This window comes from Photinus pyralis, unplaced genomic scaffold, assembly GCF_008802855.1.
Source record: "Photinus pyralis isolate 1611_PpyrPB1 unplaced genomic scaffold, Ppyr1.3 Ppyr1.4_LG1, whole genome shotgun sequence".
Lineage (NCBI taxonomy): Eukaryota > Metazoa > Arthropoda > Insecta > Coleoptera > Lampyridae > Photinus > Photinus pyralis.
In genome coordinates this window covers 60,102,774-60,123,940 of record NW_022170249.1, presented here as the reverse complement: position 1 = coordinate 60,123,940, position 21,167 = coordinate 60,102,774, and the positions used below count along the sequence as shown (strand labels likewise).

Genomic DNA, 21,167 nt, shown 5'->3' with positions numbered 1-21,167 from the left:
ATATTATCAATTGTGATAAATGATTTAAAAAAGTTATAAATGTTTTTATATAGTTTATTAGGTACAATTCAAAGTTGTCTACCTTTTCTGCAAAGTGCGAAAAAATTCCACCCATTTTTAAGTGAGGATAGACACCATACTTTGAATTTTTATTATTACATTTCTTATAATCAAATAAATAAAATGTTTGTACTGCAATATATATTTTTTGGCTCAGTTAGTACCACCTTCCCCTACATATACTCGTAGGTAGGTAATGAGGTATTAGCAATGTAAGTTGTTTTTATTATTACTTACATGTATGTGAACGAAATGTAAATAATGTAAATAAATTGTTTTTGATTTGATTTTTGGTTCTTGTCCGATCACCGAAGTTGAGCAACGTCGGGCGCGGTCAGTACTTGGATGGGTGACCGCTTGGGAACACCGCGTGCCGTTGTCTCCTTTTTTTTTCTAATTTTCGCTTCCTTTTGACACATATTTAGCGATACTACTTTTACACTTTGCGAAATTTAAAATTGTTTCGTTTTGTGCATTTTTCGGGACGTTTGTATTCTCTTTGCGATTTTAACGAACTCTCCTTTATTCATCGAAATATTTATTTACGTTCGATTAGAAAAGTGCTCAAAATTGGTAAATTTGCGACACGTTTGAATCCTTTGCGTGCATCTCTTTGTTCTTCTTCTGACGAATAATTTCTACTATTATTTCCCTTAGATCACCATATTTCTCGACAACGGCCATACCACGTTGAAAACACCGGTTCTCGTCCGATCACCGAAGTTAAGCAACGTCGGGCGCGGTCAGTACTTGGATGGCTGACCGCTTGGGAACACCGCGTGCCGTTGTCTCCTTTTTTTTTCTAATTTTCGCTTCCTTTTGACACATATTTAGCGATAACTACTTTTACACTTTGCGAAATTGAAAATTGTTTCGTTTTGTGCATTTTTCGGGACTTTTGTATTCCCTTTGCGATTTTAACGAAATTTCCTTCATTCGGTGTAGTGTCATGATCGAATATTTCATCAAAGGACTGTTCTACTCAATACTGGTGAAGTTATCAGGAGAATCAGCAGTGTGCTTAGGGCGTGTTTGTGTGCCCCCTTCAGTGTCATCCTCATCACAAAAAGTAATATCATCTTCGGGAGAATGATGGTTCTCCCTAACAAACATTTGCACCCTATCACCCTCTCATTGATTTCATTATCTCTAGTATGATCATCATCAATTGACGTAAACATCTAACATAAACGGTTTTTTGTGCAAATAAATGACACATAACAGCACCATCTAAAACTGTTCCTTGCGCCAAATTTGGTTTCACTAATGTTCCACCGAATGGTATTAAAATTTCGAACTTTACATCACAACCATGTAATTTCTCTGCAAACAAAGTTGAAATATAATGCATAATCTCTTGTTCTGTCTATATTTTCTGAAATGTTGCAGCTGTTACACCATAACACACTAACACTAAGTGTAGGTACTACCATTTGCATAAGCCCAACCTTTTTTCAATCCTGTTAATGTTCTCGTGCATTCTGGTTTGGTAATTAAAATAGTATAACATCCCGTTTAAAATCTGATAATACAGTTGAATTGTGTTTAGGTTTTTTTCTTTTTTTTGTGTCCTACAGCATTTGAAAGGTTTCTGCTAGGTACTTCCTTATCAGTATAGCGAAACATACAAATAATTCAAAATAAAATAGAATTCTGTCTAATATAAATTTTAAGGTCTGTATTTCCTCAATAGATGGCGCTGGTAGTAATATATATTAACAATAATCAGAAATAACTCAAACTTAAATATGTTTCTACAGGTGGTCATCATTATCATTTTTCTGATTTCCTTGTTATTTGGAAATTTTCATAGGCAATTCTAGAATAAGGCGAGCATGGTCCAGCTTAGCGAACTTAATTGTAATTATTAAGATACCTTGTGGAGTTCGTCTCTTATATTTAGGTAAGTTCATAGTACTGTGTAATTTAGGTTCGTACTTAAGTTAAGTGATGTTTTTATCTAAGACATGTGCTGATATTCGTTTCTTATATTTAGAAAGCTATCAAATTACGACTATTCCCGATTAAGACTATAACACCCGATTTGTGACCAATTAATAAACCGACTACGATCAGTGCATCTTTTATATTCCCGCACTCGACCCCGGCGACCCGTTCCAATAACCAATCCAAGGGAGCGATTCCGGTTTATCAGAGCTCCTTATAGATGGAAATAATGTCCGTAGCTCCTCCTCAGGTGAAGAGACGGGTATTCTTGTGGATGTTTGTAAGCCTATTGCACTCGCTGTTGCATTATTAACCCTACTGGAAGAGGCGCTTTCAATCGAGGAGCGTAACTGGTCGCGGAATTAAGTGCTTTGCAAAATCTCTGCCACTACATTCCGCAAATCTTGCGGTGTAGTCTATACCTGTCCTGAGCTATTCATCTTTAATGTGGCACAAAAACGGTGTTATCAAATTACTTTTATGTACGAGTTATATGACAATTGACACATTTGTAAGAGCTACACTGGACAATGAGTCTTCTTAACTTTTTAATACAGTTTGCCAAAACAAGAAAGTCTTCCTTTATGTCAGCGAAAGAGAGGCAAGAAACTTTGTTTATACGGCATACGATGTATCTATATTGGGTACCAAAATGTATATACTTTATATTATGTGTATTTTTATTTTGATAATTCCTGTAATAGGCATTATTGCTGTTGGAATTAAATAATAATAAATAAATTGTGATTACGGATAATTGTATAATTGATGTCATTACAGTAATTGGAAAGTGCAATATAGGGTACAGAGATAATAGAAACGAGGACCTCCTATCGTTAATGAACCAGGGCACCATGGTAATTTCTTGGAACCACTTTTATTGTTAAAAAAATTCGCCCATTGCTAAATTCACATATGTCAACAGCGTTATTTGTGAAAAACAAAGAAAAAGCACCCGGGAAAGCCAAGACGAGGACAATTAAAACCAACGGTCACTATAATTACACAATAGTAAAAAATTTAAGTAATAAAACGTCAAATTTAAGAACAAGTTATCAAGGCAAAGTTATTGTTGATACTGCTCAAAACATTAAAGAGACTATTTCTATAGAACTAAATGTTAACCCGCGACTCCCAACTCTAAAAAATGGGCCGATAAATATTTTCCCCGGGCCGCTTAAAGGTTACCAGTCCGCCTCTGATCCGAATGTTCTGCTTGCTCTAGGTCTAGAGTAACGTCTCGTAACGCTGCGACAAGCTCTTCTTCATATAGGTGCGCTAGCAGCTGGAGCATTTGTTATGTTTAATGTTTCCACAATCGCGTATCCCATGATCCATCTGTAGTATATTTAAATCTCTGATAAAACCCACTACAAATTAGTGCAGCGGAGAGCCGGCGCTAACTCGCTTATTTGAGGTAGTTTTTTTTTTCGGAGTAGAAAGAATTGGGACCCACACCATTTTGTTCAGAAATGTTTGAACCTTCAGAATCTCGCTTTACGACATTTTCCCGTGGTCCTGAGAAAAGTTATACGCCGCTAAAGTTGAAATTTACTCATTTTCGCGCGCGCGACTAGACCACCGAAAGTATTTGTTTTCTCAGCAACTAAGCGATATACATCAATCATTCCTTTTGTAAAATGAAAGTACATTTATAGCAGAATCTAAAGCATTCATATTTACCTACCTTGTTATGCACAGTTTTTAGAAAAATAACCGTCAACTTCCAAAATTTGTGTAGCAGATGAAAAGTGCGCACTTTGAACTCTCATAACTTTTTATTTCACGATATCGATTTCCAATATTTATAGCTCATTCGATGCTCCAAAGCATTGTGATTATTTTATTTTCTATAACATTACCGTGAATTTTTCACTTATAATTGCACAAGAGGTTTGTATTTTACCGAGTAAATTTGGGTTGTTTAGGTAATGAAAATTTGTTGCCTAGCAATTAGACAAGAAAAACTGTCAACTAATAAAAATGCGACACCGCAGGTGGAGCATTTTTAGGTTGACAGTTTTTCGAGTTCAATTGCTAAAAGGATACAGATTTGAGTTGCAACAACCCAAATTTACTCGGTTTAATACAAACCTCGAGTGTAATTCGGCAGGACAATTTAACGAACAAGAAATTCACGAAACTAATCAATTATTGACAGACGTCAAACTAGTCATATGGGAAAGGATAATGCGATAATTGGTTCGAAAATGAATAGTGAAAAAACCACTAGTGCATTTGTCGCTGGAAAAGATGCAGGTAACTTTTGCCGCTGTCAAAGTGACAATTGCACTGCGGCTTATGCGATTTTTTGTACATGAGTTGAATTGTCTATAACATTACCGTGAATTTTTCATAATAAAAAAGTTACGGTCATTTAAGTAAAAACCTACCGACCTCGCCGAGTCGAGAGTCGCGAGTGAGACGGAGAGGGAAGGATAGCCAACATCGTTCGCGCAACAAGGAGCGATGCGTAAGAGGTTCTACTTTACTAAGAAATTTCTCTCCGAATACCAAAACTAGCTATTTAGGCCGTTTAGCGTTTACAAATGCATTCCGCCGAGTTGCATTGTAAAATCTCAAACAATTCATTAACTCCATGTATCTCAGTTCTTTGGTGAAATATATAGGTACAAATAGGTACCTTTCCCTGTAAATTTTGGGGGTTACTCCACATTAGGTATCTCTTGTGCTGTGCTGTATATTGCAAGATCAGCAGTGACAGCGGTATGATTTTGTCCCAAAGATTCAGGCTTGTTTTTTGATTTCACTAGACGATGGTTAGGATGGTATTGTAGCTCGTTGGTGGAGAATTCAAAAACGGCATACATATATTGAATGGTAGATACCGGAACTTACTTAGGATTATCAGATGTACTTAGGTTGTTAAAGTCAGTTATCGGGTCGTTATCTAGTGATAGGTAAATGAGGAATTTGGATTTCTTCTGCCGATGTATCTCGCTTTTGAAAAAGGACTGTGCGTTGAATTTTTTTCGTCTGTTTCCACAGAAGATGGCCTACTTATTCTTATTCTGTGACTGTTTCCTCATTGATGTCGAAGTTATTAATGCTCAAAATTATCATTTTTTATTTGACAAATTTTTGTGAAATGTAGGTAGACACCCTTAGCAGAACATGTAATATTGACGTTTACTGTACTTGTTATGCCACTGTCGGAGAACATTTTCTGACCCGAAAGGCCAATTTGCAAATGAGTGTAACTTTTGTTTGAAAAATGACCTTAAGAAAAACTGTTCAACAATTTTGTTCCGTATGTACCTACACAACAAACTTCGTGGAATTTTGTCAATTTTCGTTGTCCGGCCAAGAATTGCAGTGGAATTATTTTTTTCGAATTTTCAAAAACTAATTTCAGATTCGGGATTTTTATATTCAAAAACCACCAGATACCAAATTTCGTCGAAATCAACATTTTTTCGCACCCCTATTGAGGGGTGTGCCCTTTCGTGGTAGGAATTTTGAAAAATTATTTGCAAAACCGGAAAGGGCATACAGCAAAACCTATTCAAAGACTTACCATCAGTCTCTGTAACTGTCGCTGAGAAAAAAAATAAAGGAGTAATGGAAACTTTACCACTTTTTTGAGGGTGGCTCCTAAACGAATACATGGAGTTAATGAATAGTTTGAGATTTTACAATGCAAATCGGCGGAATGCATTTGTAAACGCCTAAATAGCAAGTTTTGGTATTCGGAGAGAAATTTCTTAGTAAAGTAGAACCTCTTACGCATCGCTCCTTGTTTAGCGAACGCTGCTGACTATCCTTCCCTCTCCGTCTCACTCGCGACTCCCGACTCGGCGAGGTCGGTAGGTTTACACTTAAATGACCGTAACTTTTTTATTATGAAAACTTCACGGTACGTCAAGAGTTAATATAACTAAAACTCTAGCTGTAAAACATCAACTTCAATTGTCTTTGCGGTTTTCTTTAGGCAAGGGATTTTCAAATTCTTTTAAACATTCTAAATCTACAAAAGTGACTTCTAATATAATATCACTTCTTTGTACAATATTGAAAATTTACCTGAAGTATCGGAAAAGTTAAAGAAATTTCAAGGCGAAGATGTATTTGAAGTTTTTAAAGTAGCTACAAATTGCAAAGTCTTTTTCAAAAACGACATTCTTCTTATTTCTTATGTTAATGAAATGCCTTCTTTTGGAAAAATTATTAATATAATGATAAACAAAGATGAACACATTTGTTTTATTTGCGAATTATTGGAAACAATTGTTTTCAATCGACATTTATATTCATTTGAAGTCAAAAACACAAATAATATCGTGTGTGTGTTTTCTAGAGAGTTGCATTGTTATAATACTCATGTTATGATTACTCGGGAAAATAAAAAATTCATTTCAATATATTGATGATATAAAGTGTACCTAATATTTTTTAATTAGTTTGCATCAAATATTTCATAAACAGAATGTATACTTAGTTTATAATGTTTTTCAAGTATTGTAAATTGATTTATTTCAATAAACATTATTTTTCTTCTATTATATATCCAAATGTGTATTTTTGATGAGTTTCAAGTAATCATGAGACATACAAATTTGCATACTTATTTTCAAACATACCGCATATATAGTTCCTTGCATTAGAAATCGGATGGAACTTAAGTACCTACAACGTATTAATGTTTTAAAGAAGTCCAAGTGTGATTTGGAAAATGTATCCCAGTTGGTGACGAATGACAATTATACTTGTTTTTTCATACATATATGGAAACACATATGCATGTATTTTGTATGCGGTTTGAAACACACTGCAGGCGTTGGTACATATTGTAGCTGCATTGCATGGATACCTTATTGTGATTATAACAAACCTTTTTAATGACACAAAATCATACTTATTTGTAATGAACAGAAATTTATTTATGTCGCAAAACAATATCAGTTAGAAATGATAGATATTTATTTGCAACAGCAGAGTCATTAATAAATCAGTTTTACTGATAAATAGATGAACACTCTTGTAGTTGCACAGAACTGGTTTGTAATAAGTAAAAAATTTTAATAAGTGTAACAAAAAAACTTAATTGTAATAAATAGAAACTTATTAGCTAGAGTTCAAGATAATAACGGCTATTTACTACCAACAGCAAAATTACGATTTTGTCAGTAGTAAAGTAACTTTTACTGGTAAATAAGTGGACCATTTGTTGTTGCAGGAATCTGTGATTGTAGTGAATAAGATCGTCATTAGATGCAGAACAAAACTTATTTGTAATAAATAGACACCAATTCATTAGCTATAGAAAAAGACTGCTATTGCAAATGGGTTTTCTATTAGTAGAAGGTCCGCCGATTCCTTATTTATAGCAAATAAGTCTTTTTAAATAAGAGGTTTTATTAGTAACAAAAGTTTATCTATTTGAGTCCTATTTCATGCAGATTTTTTGTAGCTACTAATAGATTTTTTTTATCCATTAGAAGGTATTTTTCTCAGTGCACGATCTGTTTGTTATCTTATATACAGCTTCTGGCGCCTGGGATTTTTGCACACTTTTAGTTTGACCTCGACCTACACCGACGAGCGGCCGGCAACAGATCTTTTGATCACCGCTGTAACCAGGCTACGTGTTTGTCCAGATTTTCCTTTGTGTTCGTTTTGTTTTTTTTTTCTTTCAGCGTGTCCCACGGATGCGGAGCGGTGACACATTGTTATAGTCTAATAGAAGTATTAACTTGGGATCATATTTAATACCGTTAATTTCATAAAACTTTGTAATCGAAAACTGTTCAATGCCTTCATTAATAAACCCTTTGAATTTTTGAATGTTCACTTTATCCAAAAGACCGATGTCTATATTATCAACAAAGCCTTCGTTAGATAAAAACCTAGAACACAATTTGAGTTGATATTTGAAAGAGAGTGTATATGGAATATTTTTACGGCATTTCACATTTTTAGCAATATTTTTAAAATCCGCGTGTTTACCCTCGTATCTCATGCTAGACAAAAGCATAGGCGGTCCAATTTTTAAAATTATTCTTGCATAGTGAACTAAAAAATGAAATTTTGGTTTCAAGTGACTCTCGGATATTTTTATAAATAAGGAATTATGTTCTGCTATTATATTGTTTAAATAATCTAATGCATTTTCTCGAATCATGGGTGAAGTCAAAATTTCTGTTATATCGTATATAAGTAAATATAACTTCTATATTTCGTCCCCCTCGGATACCAAATCGCCGACAATAAATCTAAAATTTCTGATTAAACATAACATTTCGGAAGCGGATAATATAAGAGAATTTTTTTTAGTTGGTCTGAAGAAAAACCGGGAGGAATTTTTTTGAAAATTGTTATACGTAGTAAATTTTATTCTAGCATTTAGAAGGTCTAATGTGAAATACTTCTTTTTTTATCAATTGGTTTATAATAACTAACATATCGTATCTGTGTATTCCTTCAAGCAAATCGTGCATGACGTCACAATATAAGTTTTCATAAACATGAAAGTTGCTTATCTCGTTCCATATACATTCTTCCTTTATCACTACTTTGTCTTGTAGATGCTTATTATACAAACTTATGTCTCGAATTGTATTTTTGGTTTCTTGGCAGTTCACTCTCATCTCATCTTTTGTACACGTGCAAATTCGACAACAGTATTGCGATGAAAAGGATTCAAAGAAACCCAAAATAGAATTTAGTCCAAGATTGTCTCCGATGATGGTTACTAATGTGAATCTTAGATGAATAGTTTTTTTATCCACTTTGATTGTTATTCCAGTTTTTTGTAAAAAATTTAATTCTTGAATTAACCTACTAAATAGTTTTCTATTGCCAAATTTAGTTCTATCTCCGCTATAAAAAAGTGAAGCCAAAAAAATGTTTTCTAATTTAGAACCGTAAGCAGGCGGAATTGTTGGAACTGTATAATAAATAGCACCGAGTTTATACTGGCCTGCGTGAGAACCGAGCGGGTTTAAGATTTCAAAATCGTCAAAGTAGACTACGATAGGAAAATTAATTTCATTTCTTAAATCCACCTTTAATTTTTGCCATATGCTTCCATTTACTATGTTTTGTAAAATACCGTTGTCAGATTTGGACAATTCACGTTGGTAGTTTAAAATAGCATCAAAAACTCCTGGTAATTGCAAAAATAAAGTTAAGGTCTTTGCCATAGGGATGAAATAAGATATGTTATTGCCAAGCTTCATCAACACATTATTGTTTTTCCTCTTACTGTTTTGTGACATACCCACAACATGTGGTTCGGGGGGAACAAATAAATTAGAGTTTTCGAAAAATTGAATTCTTTTGTATTCCGTCTTTAAGTTTTTAAAAGGATCACTTAGCAGTTGGAACATATCATCAATTACAGCTATGGAATTACTGTCAGATGCTTTAAACGCAATTAAACAACATTCTTTTATACATTCTACTACACCAGAAGACAAAAATTGGGTCACTAAATCAATAACAATTTGTATGGTTGTTCTGTTAACGGATTGGATCGAGTACAATTTAGATATAAAACGTTGCACCGCAGTGTTAAACATGGTACTGAATTCGTTTATCCTATGATTAAACTCATTTGTGTCATCTATTTCACATTCATTTTGGGATTTTTCTTGAGAAACGCTTTCAAGTGGAGAACCACAAGATATGTTTTGAATAGGTTCAGACGCTACTAAGCTTTCGTCATTTAATGATGATGGCAAGGGATGTGCATGGGTGTGTTTACTTTTGACATGTTTTCTGAAGCTCGACTTTTGGTGATAGGCTCTATAACAGCCAACAACTGGACACTCAAAACGGCTCACAAAAGAATGAGCAAATTCAATATGTATGATATACTTATTTAGAGTAGAATAATCTTTTTGGCAAATTTGGCATTTCATTTTAACTTATGTACCGTAACCCACAAAAGTAAACTAAATTAAATCTAATTCTACGTATATACAGGCTACTTAAAAATATGCTTAATTTCAAAGTGGAGTATGCGTAATTAGGAACCAAGTCTGACAACGTCCATTATGCTTGGAATATTTTTATCATAAGGAGTGTCGATTTTATACACAGCTTTTTGAATTATCAAATAAATATGCTCACTTTCTTGGGGAAAATTTAGGTTCAATACATTAAATAATTTAAATAACGTATCAAATGCTTTACCGCTACTGTCAAACTCGTATTTAATGTTGTCCACTATAGCAAAATTCTGATTAATCTCAGTCAAGGGTGGTCCAATGAAAATTAAATAAGGCTGTACCGTTCGCCCCTTTTGATATGCTGCATCTGCCTTTTTCTTCATTTCAGAGTCGACATCTCCCGCGTGCTGATAATATAAAATCAACAATGTAAAGAAATGCTATAATAGTTACCAAAAGTACCTTCACCTGTAGAAATATTCCATGCGTGCTTTCCAAGGTAGAGAACTTCCAAGTACTTTTACCCACTCTAGATTTTCCTGTAGGGGGCACACATTGGTTCAGGAGATACAACTGAGCAGGAATATTATTATCACTTATAATTGCACAAGAGGTTTGTATTTTACCGAGTAAATTTGGGTTGTTTAGGTAATGAAAATCTGTTGCCTAGCAATTAGACGAGAAAAATTGTCAACTAATAAAAATGCGACACCGCAGGTGGAGCATTTTTAGGTTGACAGTTTTTCGAGTCCAATTGCTAAAGGAAACAGATTTGAATTGCCACAACCCAAATTTGCTCGGTTTAAATACAAACCTCGAGTGTAATTCGGCAGGACAATTTAACGAACAAGAAATTCACCAAACTAATCAATTATTGACAGACGTCAAACTAGCCATATGGGAAAGGATAATGCGATTATTGGTTCGAAAATGAATAAGTGAAAAAACCACTAGTGCATTTGTCGCTGGAAAAGTTGCAGGTAACTTTTGCCGCTGTCAAAGTGACAATTACACTGCGGCTTATGTGATTTTTTATACATGAGTTGAATTGTCACCTGTAAACAAAAAAAAAGGAATAACAGCCTTTGATTATAATAATTTCTTGTTGATTGTGTAATGTTGTACAATGGTACCAAATTATTAAGTTTTTTTTATCACAGCTCCCTTTCATATAAAGTGTCAAACATTGAATAAAAATCTTACCTCCCTTCTCCACAATGTCGATTAATTCTAATACATAAGGATCTCGTAATTCATTTTTTCGTTTCAGTATCAAATTTGTTATAAATGTCTGCCAGTGTATATATAAGTTCAAATGCTTCTGGGGATATAGCAGCTCAAAGGCCAAGTTAATCTGAAAAATAAACTAATTGTAACCTGGAAATTGGACGCATCAGCTACCAACGATCGAACAATTTTTCTTGGTGCGAAATGAACTAATGTAATTGCAGGTATTAATTCAAAACAAAATAAGTATCCATTATTTAATGTATGAAAATATTATACAGGGTGAGTTTTTTTTATTTCCATTCCACTATAGGGATATTGTAAACCGTATGAGCTACAAAATCGTATTCATAGTTTCATGTATCTTTACAAATAACGAAGTTATTGACAAAAACCGAAAAATCGCATTTATCGAAATACGCTGGCGTTTATTTATTTTCAAAGATATCAAAAATTACTTTTAACAAACCCTTACGGCCGTTTGCACCGACAAATTTAAGCGTAGCTTAGCTTAAGAGTAGCTTAAAGTCCATGACAACGATTACTGAGACAATGGTTGCCATGGATTTTAAGCTACGCTTAAGCTAAGCTCAGCTTAAATTTGTCGGTGCAAACGGGCATTAGTTATTTTTTCTCTGCTATTTGAAAAAATACAAGAAATTATGAATACAATAGTTAATCAGCATAAAATTCTACTTAACTTTGTCTTAACTGATTTGGAAAAAAATATTGGGCCGCATCAATATGCATGTTATGATAAGTGCTTTAGTTTCTTTCAGACACTGAACCACTTGAAAAAGACAGCTGATTATGTTATCAGTTATGTGATTCATGCAATTTGTTATGAATGAATATACATATAAGAAGAAACAATTTTTCAGATTCAAAATGTAAATTATGTGAAGAAAATTCCATCGGACTATGTAGTTGTACATACAAATGTTTTACAATAATGTCCACCAATCTGTTTTGTTGGGTGTTATTGAGCTGCTGGTGGGTTTCGTAGTACTGCAGCACACTTTTTCCCAACGCGGAAGTTGTCAAAAGCGTCTTAAGTTCAAAATCATCATAACCAGACGAAGTGGTTGGTAGTGGTAAATCAAGGGTAATGTAGTTATCCAGGAGTTCAACTGATGCCGTAAGGTCAACAGGCGTATCTTCAGTTATGCCTACTATGGAAGCTTGATTTTCTGATGTAGATGTAGATTCAGTATCAGTAGTCATTTCCGAGACTTCCTAATAAGGTTATTAATATTATTGTTAGATAAATTGTATTTTTGACCTGGCGCGAGCAAATATTGATGGATGTAGGTAATAATAAGATATTGAAAAATGAACATCACTTAGAACTCCTTTTAGAAAAGTAGGTTGCATAGCTAAATTGCTTGATAAGAATTATTTGTTTATTAATTGAAATAATATTTACTGTACTTGGGATTCTGGATTACGATAGGAGGGTGAACAGTGTCCACGGGTACTTAGGCCTCAAATTCGGGCCCTTTGTACTACCTCCCTGACTAGGGTCGCCCGACCCCTCAACATCACTCAAGCCATCCCACACGTGAGATGAACCTTAGGACGCTGGAAGGGGAGGAGGCTCTAATCGTAGCCATGTCCGGCCAGGATTCCCCCAACATGGATCGTCTCAGTTGGACTAGAGCGGGACATTCACAGAGTATGTGGTATGCCGTCTCGTCGTCTGTGTAACATCCTCTACAAGATGGTGATTCCACCAAACCCATGCAGTGCATGTGCTTGTTTAGTTTACAGTGCCCAGAAAGTATTCCCACGAGTAACCTCAGGTTCTTCCTTGATAGCCCTGTACAAAAACGCGCCAAGCTACGAGATGGTCCTCTGAAGGCTTCTCTCGCATGGCGACAATCTAACATCAAGTTCCACCTAGCCCTGTGCTGGGTTTGGGCGTCTTGAGTTATTAGGTTGTTTACAGTTTTAACTGTAAGTGGAAGAGCCGGCTCTGGACCATAAAACGCCTGTTTTGAGGCCAGTCGGGCTAATTTATCGGCTTTCTCATTACCTTCCGTTCCAGCATGCCCTTTGACCCATACGAGTTCAAGGGTGTTGCTGCTTGCTACTTCCTCTAGTACGTGGTGACATTCGGAAACCATCCTAGAGGTAATTTTACAGTGACCAAGTCACTGCAAGACAGCCCTGCTGTCACTTGAGATTCTGATAGTTTTGTTCTTTATGTTATGCATAAGAACTGTTCTTGCACTAAGCGTTAATCCTACCAACTCTGACTGGAATACAGTAGGAAGTTTACCTAGTGGTTGGGTGATATTTACTGTACTTATGTTAAAGATTGAAAGCACAATGAAAGCAATAATAGATGGTGTGCAAACAATAAACAAGTATGTGCACAGTGTATTTTGCAGAAGTGTAGGTTAATGAAAATTAGTCATTAGATAAAGGTAAAGTAAGCTCATTTTTAAGTACTCAGCTTTAAATGTACCCATTCATTGAGCTTTTGTTCAAATTTTAATCTTAAACCTACAGCTGGTATACCTAAGCTCCTTCATTAAATCTTTTCGTCCATTTAAGGTGGGAAAATAGTCGAGGCAAATTAGGTTATCTAAAAGTATAAAATATAGTGGTTTAATTACAGTACATAGGCAATAAAAGTAAGCAAAAAATGTACGAGTACATTAATGTGTTTGGTACACTGTTCTGGGCGCGGTTCGGGGTGGCTGAATTTCTGAGCTTTTAAGCGTTTCGTTTAACGTACGTGAATTAAAATCTATCCTAAATTTCTAATATAGGCACCTTTAAAATCCTGAGCAAACTTGCAATAAATGGATATTGAAATTACCATTTTTTTAGAAATCAGTTACAATGTATGTTGCGCCATTATTTTAAAGCTGATACAATGAAAAAATTCTGCGTAGGAACACTTACTTACCTTTAAATCGTTGCACTATTTCGTCAGACATGCCCCATTGGGACAACAGGGCATCAATGTCCTTGTCCATTTTTTTTGAAGCACACAAAGGAACCAAAAACGCAATAGATACACAACACTGTGGATGAGTGTTTAAAAACTAGTTTAAGGGTATCCATTGTAGCCAGCGCGCACCCCCACTTAGCGCATTCCCGCTTATTGTCAGCGAGTTTACCTGGCTTAATAAATTATGTAAAATTAGGACTTCGTTTAGAACCATGTAAATGTAAACATCAAGAAGATGTACTCGTATTTTTCTATGTTAAATAAATTACATGTGCATTGTTACCAGCGCTATTTTTCTACATAAGAAGTTTTGGTCCCTCCAAAATTTGGACTATAAGGGGGGATATAATGCCAGCTGATATTAAAGTTAGTTGCATAAGTCAATATTGAATTTTGGTTATTAGTTACAAATTGACCCAATTCTTTTAATTCGTTATTTGCGCCTCGAAATGTTGACGCATTATCCGAGTATATATGAGTAGGAATACCACGTCTACCAATAAATCGTTTGAGGCATCCAAAAAAGCATTCAGTTGACATATCGCTTAATAATTCTATATGAATAGCCTTATAGGTAAAACAAATAAATATACATATATAACATTTGTGAATTTTGGCTCCTCGCCCTTTTCGGTCTTTCCATTGGAAAGGGCCTGCATAGTCAATTCCAACCACTTGAAATGGCAAGCATTGTGAGATTCTATTATTTGGTAAAGCACCCATCGGAGCAATACCTGCAATTGGTTTGAATTTGAAACATGCAGGCCCTTTCCAATGGAAAGACCGAAAAGGGCGAGGAGCCAAAATTCACAAATGTTATATATGTATATTTATTTGTTTTACCTATAAGGCTATTCATATAGAATTATTAAGCGATATGTCAACTGAATGCTTTTTTGGATGCCTCAAACGATTTATTGGTAGACGTGGTATTCCTACTCATATATACTCGGATAATGCGTCAACATTTCGAGGCGCAAATAACGAATTAAATGAATTGGGTCAATTTGTAACTAATAACCAAAATTCAATATTGACTTATGCAACTAACTTTAATATCAGCTGGCATTATATCCCCCCTTATAGTCCAAATTTTGGAGGGCTGTGGGAAGCAGCGGTTAAAAGCATGAAGTTTCATTTGAAACGAGTAATGAACACTTCCGTTTTAACTTTTGAAGAATTCTCCACTCTGTTAACTCAAATTGAGAGCATTTTAAATTCAAGACCTTTAAGTTCAATGTCTAACGATCCTAATGATCTCGAACCCATCACACCTGCCCATTTCTTAATTGGACGACCAATTACCGCTGTTCCGACACCCGGAATCGAAAGTATACCACAAAACAGACTGTCTCGGTGGCAATACGTACAACAGCTGCGTCAACATTTTTGGACCCGTTTTTCCAAAGAATATATTCATCAATTACATCAAACTTACAAGTGGAAAACCGGCTCAGGCCAACAATTACATATCGACAGTTTAGTGCTGATTCAGGATAAACACCAACCGCCCAACAAATGGGCATTAGGAAGAATATCGAAGTTAATACGTGGCCCAGATGACGTACCTCGAGTAGCAGAAATCACCACATCACACGGACTCATCAAAAGGTCTACACGACACTTGTGCCCATTACCAGTTGTAGCCGATTAGACGACAAGTTGTATTATAGACAAAGACAACCGTCGACTCGTTAGCCTCGTAGTGTACAGTGAAAAACAATATGTGTAGATAGCGTTCTTGTTCTTAGTGTTAGGAAGTTTTTTTTTATGAAAAATTGATATTAATATTTAACTGTGTCTAATTTATTATACTCTTTCTCATGTTCAATAAGGTGTTTTAACTATATGTTATTTGTACTTTTGAAGGTTCCCTTCAAAGAGGGGGCTAAACAAAAACTTCTTATGTAGAAAAATAGCGCTGGTAACAATGCACATGTAATTTATTTAACATAGAAAAATACGAGTACATCTTCTTGATGTTTACATTTACATGGTTCTAAACGAAGTCCTAATTTTACATAATTTATTAAGCCAGGTAAACTCGCTGACAATAAGCGGGAATGCGCTAAGTGGGGGTGCGCGCTGGCTACAATGGATACCCTTAAACTAGTTTTTAAACAGCCTTTGTGTCCGGAAGATTCAGAAACTCGGCAATGGTAGAGGGCATTTTTCCAAACGTGTTTATACCAACTGGGTTGGCAGTGCATTTGTAATTTCTGTTAATAAATTACATAGCTCTTCACGCCGACAGGCTCCATATATTCCGAAAATAGTGGCAACTTTCACCATCAAGTATTTTTCATCTGGTGCCTCGTTTAAAAATCTTTGAACTTGCTCAAACGTAAGGGTTTTTGATTTTTTGGGACTGTAGCCTTCATTTTTCCGCTTTAAGAAAGCGATTACCTTGAAATATTTGCTCACATCGACACCATTTTTAACGAGCGCACTCGCCTTTATCATTAAAAATTTACTCCACAAAGTTGACGAGTTCCATATTTTAGATTTCTCTTCCAAATAAGCTAAAAATACGGATTCACTGAAGTTTCCTTCCACTTTTTTAATTCTACACCAGCTGAGAAAATTAGAATATGCAATGTCATACTGTTGAGCTGATTTTTTCGGTAATAATTCAAACGTAGCTCTTTTGGCAGCCTCTTCAATATCGCCAGGAACACACAATTCATCAGTATTATTATTCTCCATTACGCGAAATTAAGCTTTAAACACTAGCAAGAACTTTAAAAAACCACAAGAACAAAACAGGGTTGTTTGTTGGTAACTAAGGTGATTCGGCGTGTCCTAATACAGTCACTTCACAGCCAATCTGATAATAATTACTGAAACGTCAGAAATTAATTAACATAGGTATGACAAATGACGCCAGCATGTGATCTATTTTATTATCCAAAGGGAGCAGTTCTTAGAGAAGAATTAAGGAGCAGTTATACAAAAAATGTTGTATGGTATTCGTGTTAAAAGTAAGTATTACCATTGAATAAAAACACTATAAGAAGCCTAACCCCGTGGAAATAAAGCGCGACAGAGATTGAACTGAGAATATAATGGAAACACTGTCAATAGTGTCGATTCTTGAACTGAGAAGAATGAGAATTTGCTTTCCTCCTATCACAGATTTAGTATATTTAAATCTGTGCTCCTATTTACCGCAAAGAGAGTTCGCTGATCACAACCAATGCGGGTGCAAGGGGATTTGTCGCGCTTTCTTCCATAAGCGTTAAGGCATTGAATTTATAGTTATAAATTCAATGGTTAAGGCTTCTTATAGTGTTTTTATTCAATGGTATTACTTAGTTCGTGAAATTGCTCCACTCGCTTCGCTCGTTTCGCAAACTTTTTCACTCACAAAGTAAAACATTACTTTTAACACTCATATCATAAATAGCTATTTTCTACGAAAGTGTAGAAACACGATTGTTTTTGTAGGTAAATTGATTGTGAAAACAGATCTTTGAAACACTAGTGCGGCAATAGTTATTTACCTAACAAGTTCGGTAAGTTAATTTTCCCGCATGAGCACTTTGTTTGCAGCACGACCGTAGGGAGTGCTGCATTTAGTGCGAATGCGGGAAAATTCTTTCCGAAAGAGTTAGGTACAATATTTTTTGTAACGAATTGCGTAAAAAAAGGTCAAAATTAATAAAGTTTTGTAAATTAGTTTTTTTTAATCATGAGTTGGTAACACAATCATATGTTTGGTTGGTAACATAATTTTGTAACTACCATTGCACTGGTCACATTTAAAACTTCCACATCTTTGGTTAATACATATTTTGCCTTTGCAATGAGTGCTACTACTGGTCACGGCATTGCATCGTTTGCACTAAATATCCTTGGAAGTCTTCAATGTTAAGAAATATGCTTTGAAAAGAGTGCTCTTATTGGTCGCGTAAGTGTACTGATCGTATTTAATATTCCCAGAAGACATGTGTGAAGAAATGTGTTCTCAAATTTGATTTATCTTGAGTTGCGTAAATACACTCGTTACATTTAAAATCCTTGGAAGCTTTGTGTGTGTTAATATGTGCTTTCTTAAACTGCATAGGTATGCGAATAGTTGCAGAATATCACTGGTCACATTTTAAGACGTTTTAACAATAAATTTTACTTTTTCTTGAGTTCCACTTCTGAAAAATAATTTGATTGCGTTATAAGTTCTTGTTTATATTTACGTAAAACTTAGTGTACGTCTGTTTCCGATTAATCGCACTAAATACCCTCAACCAACGGTTTAATTGATTTTACAGCAGATGACAGTTAACCATGACATGACGTTCGTTGACTTCAATAAGTACTACCAACCGAAGAACGCGCATAACCCCTTCTCTCCAGCGGAAACTAAAAAACACCGCGATGCGGGAAAGTCGTTTTCCCGTGCATCGAGGATGCTTGGAAACATTATCTTTCCATTCAATGAGTACAAAAAAATATTTTCTGCACGCATTTTCTACACGCTAATAAACATATACGAAGTAACTCTTTGTAATTGTATTGCTTTATTCACAGTTTCGTTATAGGTATAAGACAGACAATGGTAGAATTTTCTTTGCCTTCTGCTACAGAAAACGTTCTTGGGGCATGATTCTTGGAGTCAGGAATCGTTAGGTATCAATAAAATTGCATCTTGTTCCACAGCTTACTTACCACAGCTTACTTAGTAAGTAAGCTGTGCTTGTTCTGTGAAATCCGTTACAGTCATTTTACAACGTTCGCTCCGACGGCAAGCTCCAGCCACTCCAAGGACGAGAGCAACCTGTAATTAAATTATGCTTATTTATGATTTAAAAATATAATAAGAAATTCACAAACCTTCATCATTACAAATGTTTCATCAGGCGCTTCTCTCAAAAACTTAGCGATTTGTTCTCTTATGAAAACGCTCCTTTCCGAAACGCTGCTTAGACTTTTGGGGTAGCAATTCATGCGAAATCGCATTAGCCATTTCCGCAACGTCCGGCGGGGTGCACATACCTTCTTCATCTTCAGTTTCGTCAAAATTTAAGAGTCTTCTTTACCTAAGCGCAACTTTTTTACATTATAGTGTATAGATGATTATAGCTGCAAGAAATAAGATGATATTCTTGCTTTGTCAACTCCTGTCTTGGTCCTTAGTTAGTTCCCACCGAGACTGTGCAGCGGCGCCACTTGTTACGCTCAAATTGTTGATTTAACGCCCGCCAAGATACAGACTTTATTTACAAAAATTATGATTTCATTTTTTGGGGTCACATTTAGAAGTAACTTATCTAAAAAACTGTCGGTTTACTTTTTCCATAAATCGTCTTGATCGAGAGTAAAAAAATAAAACAGATTAGCGCAATAATCGGTGCGAAACATCTAATCTTTAAACAATCGGTATTCAGTTGCTATAAACTTTTTAAAAAAAATAGCCCGAACATTTTGTAGATAAAGGTCTAAATTTATAAAATAGTTCTTAAAAAAAATTGTTTTTGGAAAAACAAATAGAGTTTTTATGGCGGGCGCTCTTATGGAAATTTACATTGGGTGCAGTGGGTACAGAAGACTCTTTTCACTACGCCACAAATTGTTTGACTTAAATTTACGATTTTTCAAACAATTATGTTTTGTCATGGCAACCGGCTTACTGGATCATTTACAATTGAAACATCCAACTAAGATCAGACTATACGATTTTTTGTCGTTATTTGGCTAGTTGAAATTTCTAATTTCTAGAGAAGAATTTTTCACTTTCGTAGAAAAAATAGTATGAAACACGCATGCCGAAACGGTCATTGAAAAACTCGTATAATAGTACATTTATACTCGTTTTTCAATAATACCGTTTCTGCACTTGTATTTCAATGTACTATTCTCAATTACTGAATAAGAACCTGATTTTCTTTGTTTGCGAAACATTGTGGCGACCGTGACAGGACGTGTATCTATTGGTGGTTTTGCTGTGTAGTACCGGACTTTGACCGTTTGCACAGTAGTAACAAGATTACATACGCCTAACATCCGACAAGAGATTTGCTGGACAGTTAGTCAGTAATAGTGAGCTTTACGTTGAATTCGTGTTGAACATTCATTGGGTACCAAGTTTTAATAGTCATTTCTATTTTTAGAAAATGGAAAGTCTTAGAAATAAACGTGCGGCGTGTCGCAGTGTATTCACACGCGTAGCTAATAATTTGACATCTCTATTAGCAGATTCAAATAGGGACCCAGTAGAGACAGAAGCTGCATGGGAACAACTTCATGTAAAGATGGACTATTTAAGAAAATCTGATGATGAGATAATGGATAAATTATTGGAAGAGGAAACATCAGAAGAAACCATGCTGCAGGAGTTGGAAGGTACCGAAAAATATGTAGCTACATTTACACAGTTAAAGGTGAGATATAGTAGATTTGTTATTAAACCATCAGAAGAGGTTAATAGCGATGCTAATAGCGATTTTACTAAACGACAACGCAAAATGAAACTACCCAAAATTGAATTAAAAAAGTTTGACGGGTCAATACGAGATTGGCTGCCCTTTTGGAGTCAGTTTGAAAAAATTCATACTGATGAGACGATTGCATTAGAGGATAAGTTTCAATATTTAATTTTCGCGACTGTGCCGAATTCTAAAGCTAGAGACGTCATCGAAGGTTTTCCTCCAACTGCAGGAAATTATTCTGAAGCAGTTAACCGATTGAAAACGCGTTTCGGCAGAGACGATTTACTCATAGAATTTTACGTTCGAGAGTTGTTGAAACTAGTTTTGCGTAATGACGGTACACATTCTAAAAATGAGATCGCCAGTTTGTATGATAAACTAGAGACTCAAATCCGTTCCTTGCAGACTTTAGGCGTGAATACTGATATGTGTGCGGCCATGTTGTATCCGTTGGTAGAATCGTCTCTGCCAGAAGAATTCTTGCGCGCCTGGCAGCAATCGTCAGATTTTGCAGCAGCGTCTAGCAATTCTATGAATTCTAGATTAGATAAGTTAATGAAATTCTTACGTTCAGAAGTGGAGAATGAAGAGAGGATCACTCTAGCCATCGAAGGTTTTTCATTCAACAATGAT

At 35.3% G+C, this 21,167-nt stretch overlaps 2 protein-coding genes and 1 non-coding gene across 3 annotated transcripts in view; all 3 read left to right on the top strand.

Moving 5' to 3' along the window:
• The first annotated feature begins 732 nt into the window (after positions 1-732).
• On the top strand, positions 733-851 carry LOC116160724. The gene has a single exon (XR_004143309.1). It is a non-coding gene; the product is annotated as a 5S ribosomal RNA (ribosomal RNA).
• A 14,135-nt stretch (positions 852-14,986) lies between these two features.
• LOC116164463 lies at positions 14,987-15,763 on the top strand. Its single transcript, XM_031478655.1, has one exon. The coding sequence runs from the start codon at positions 14,987-14,989 to the stop codon at positions 15,761-15,763; it is 777 nt and encodes a 258-aa protein (XP_031334515.1).
• A 4,456-nt stretch (positions 15,764-20,219) lies between these two features.
• The window catches only part of LOC116164453, a 1,086-nt gene continuing 138 nt past the window's right edge, over positions 20,220-21,167 (top strand). The window contains exon 1 of the mRNA XM_031478646.1: positions 20,220-21,147. Coding sequence (XP_031334506.1) covers positions 20,220-21,147 — 928 coding nt within the window. The remainder of the gene's footprint in view (positions 21,148-21,167) is intronic.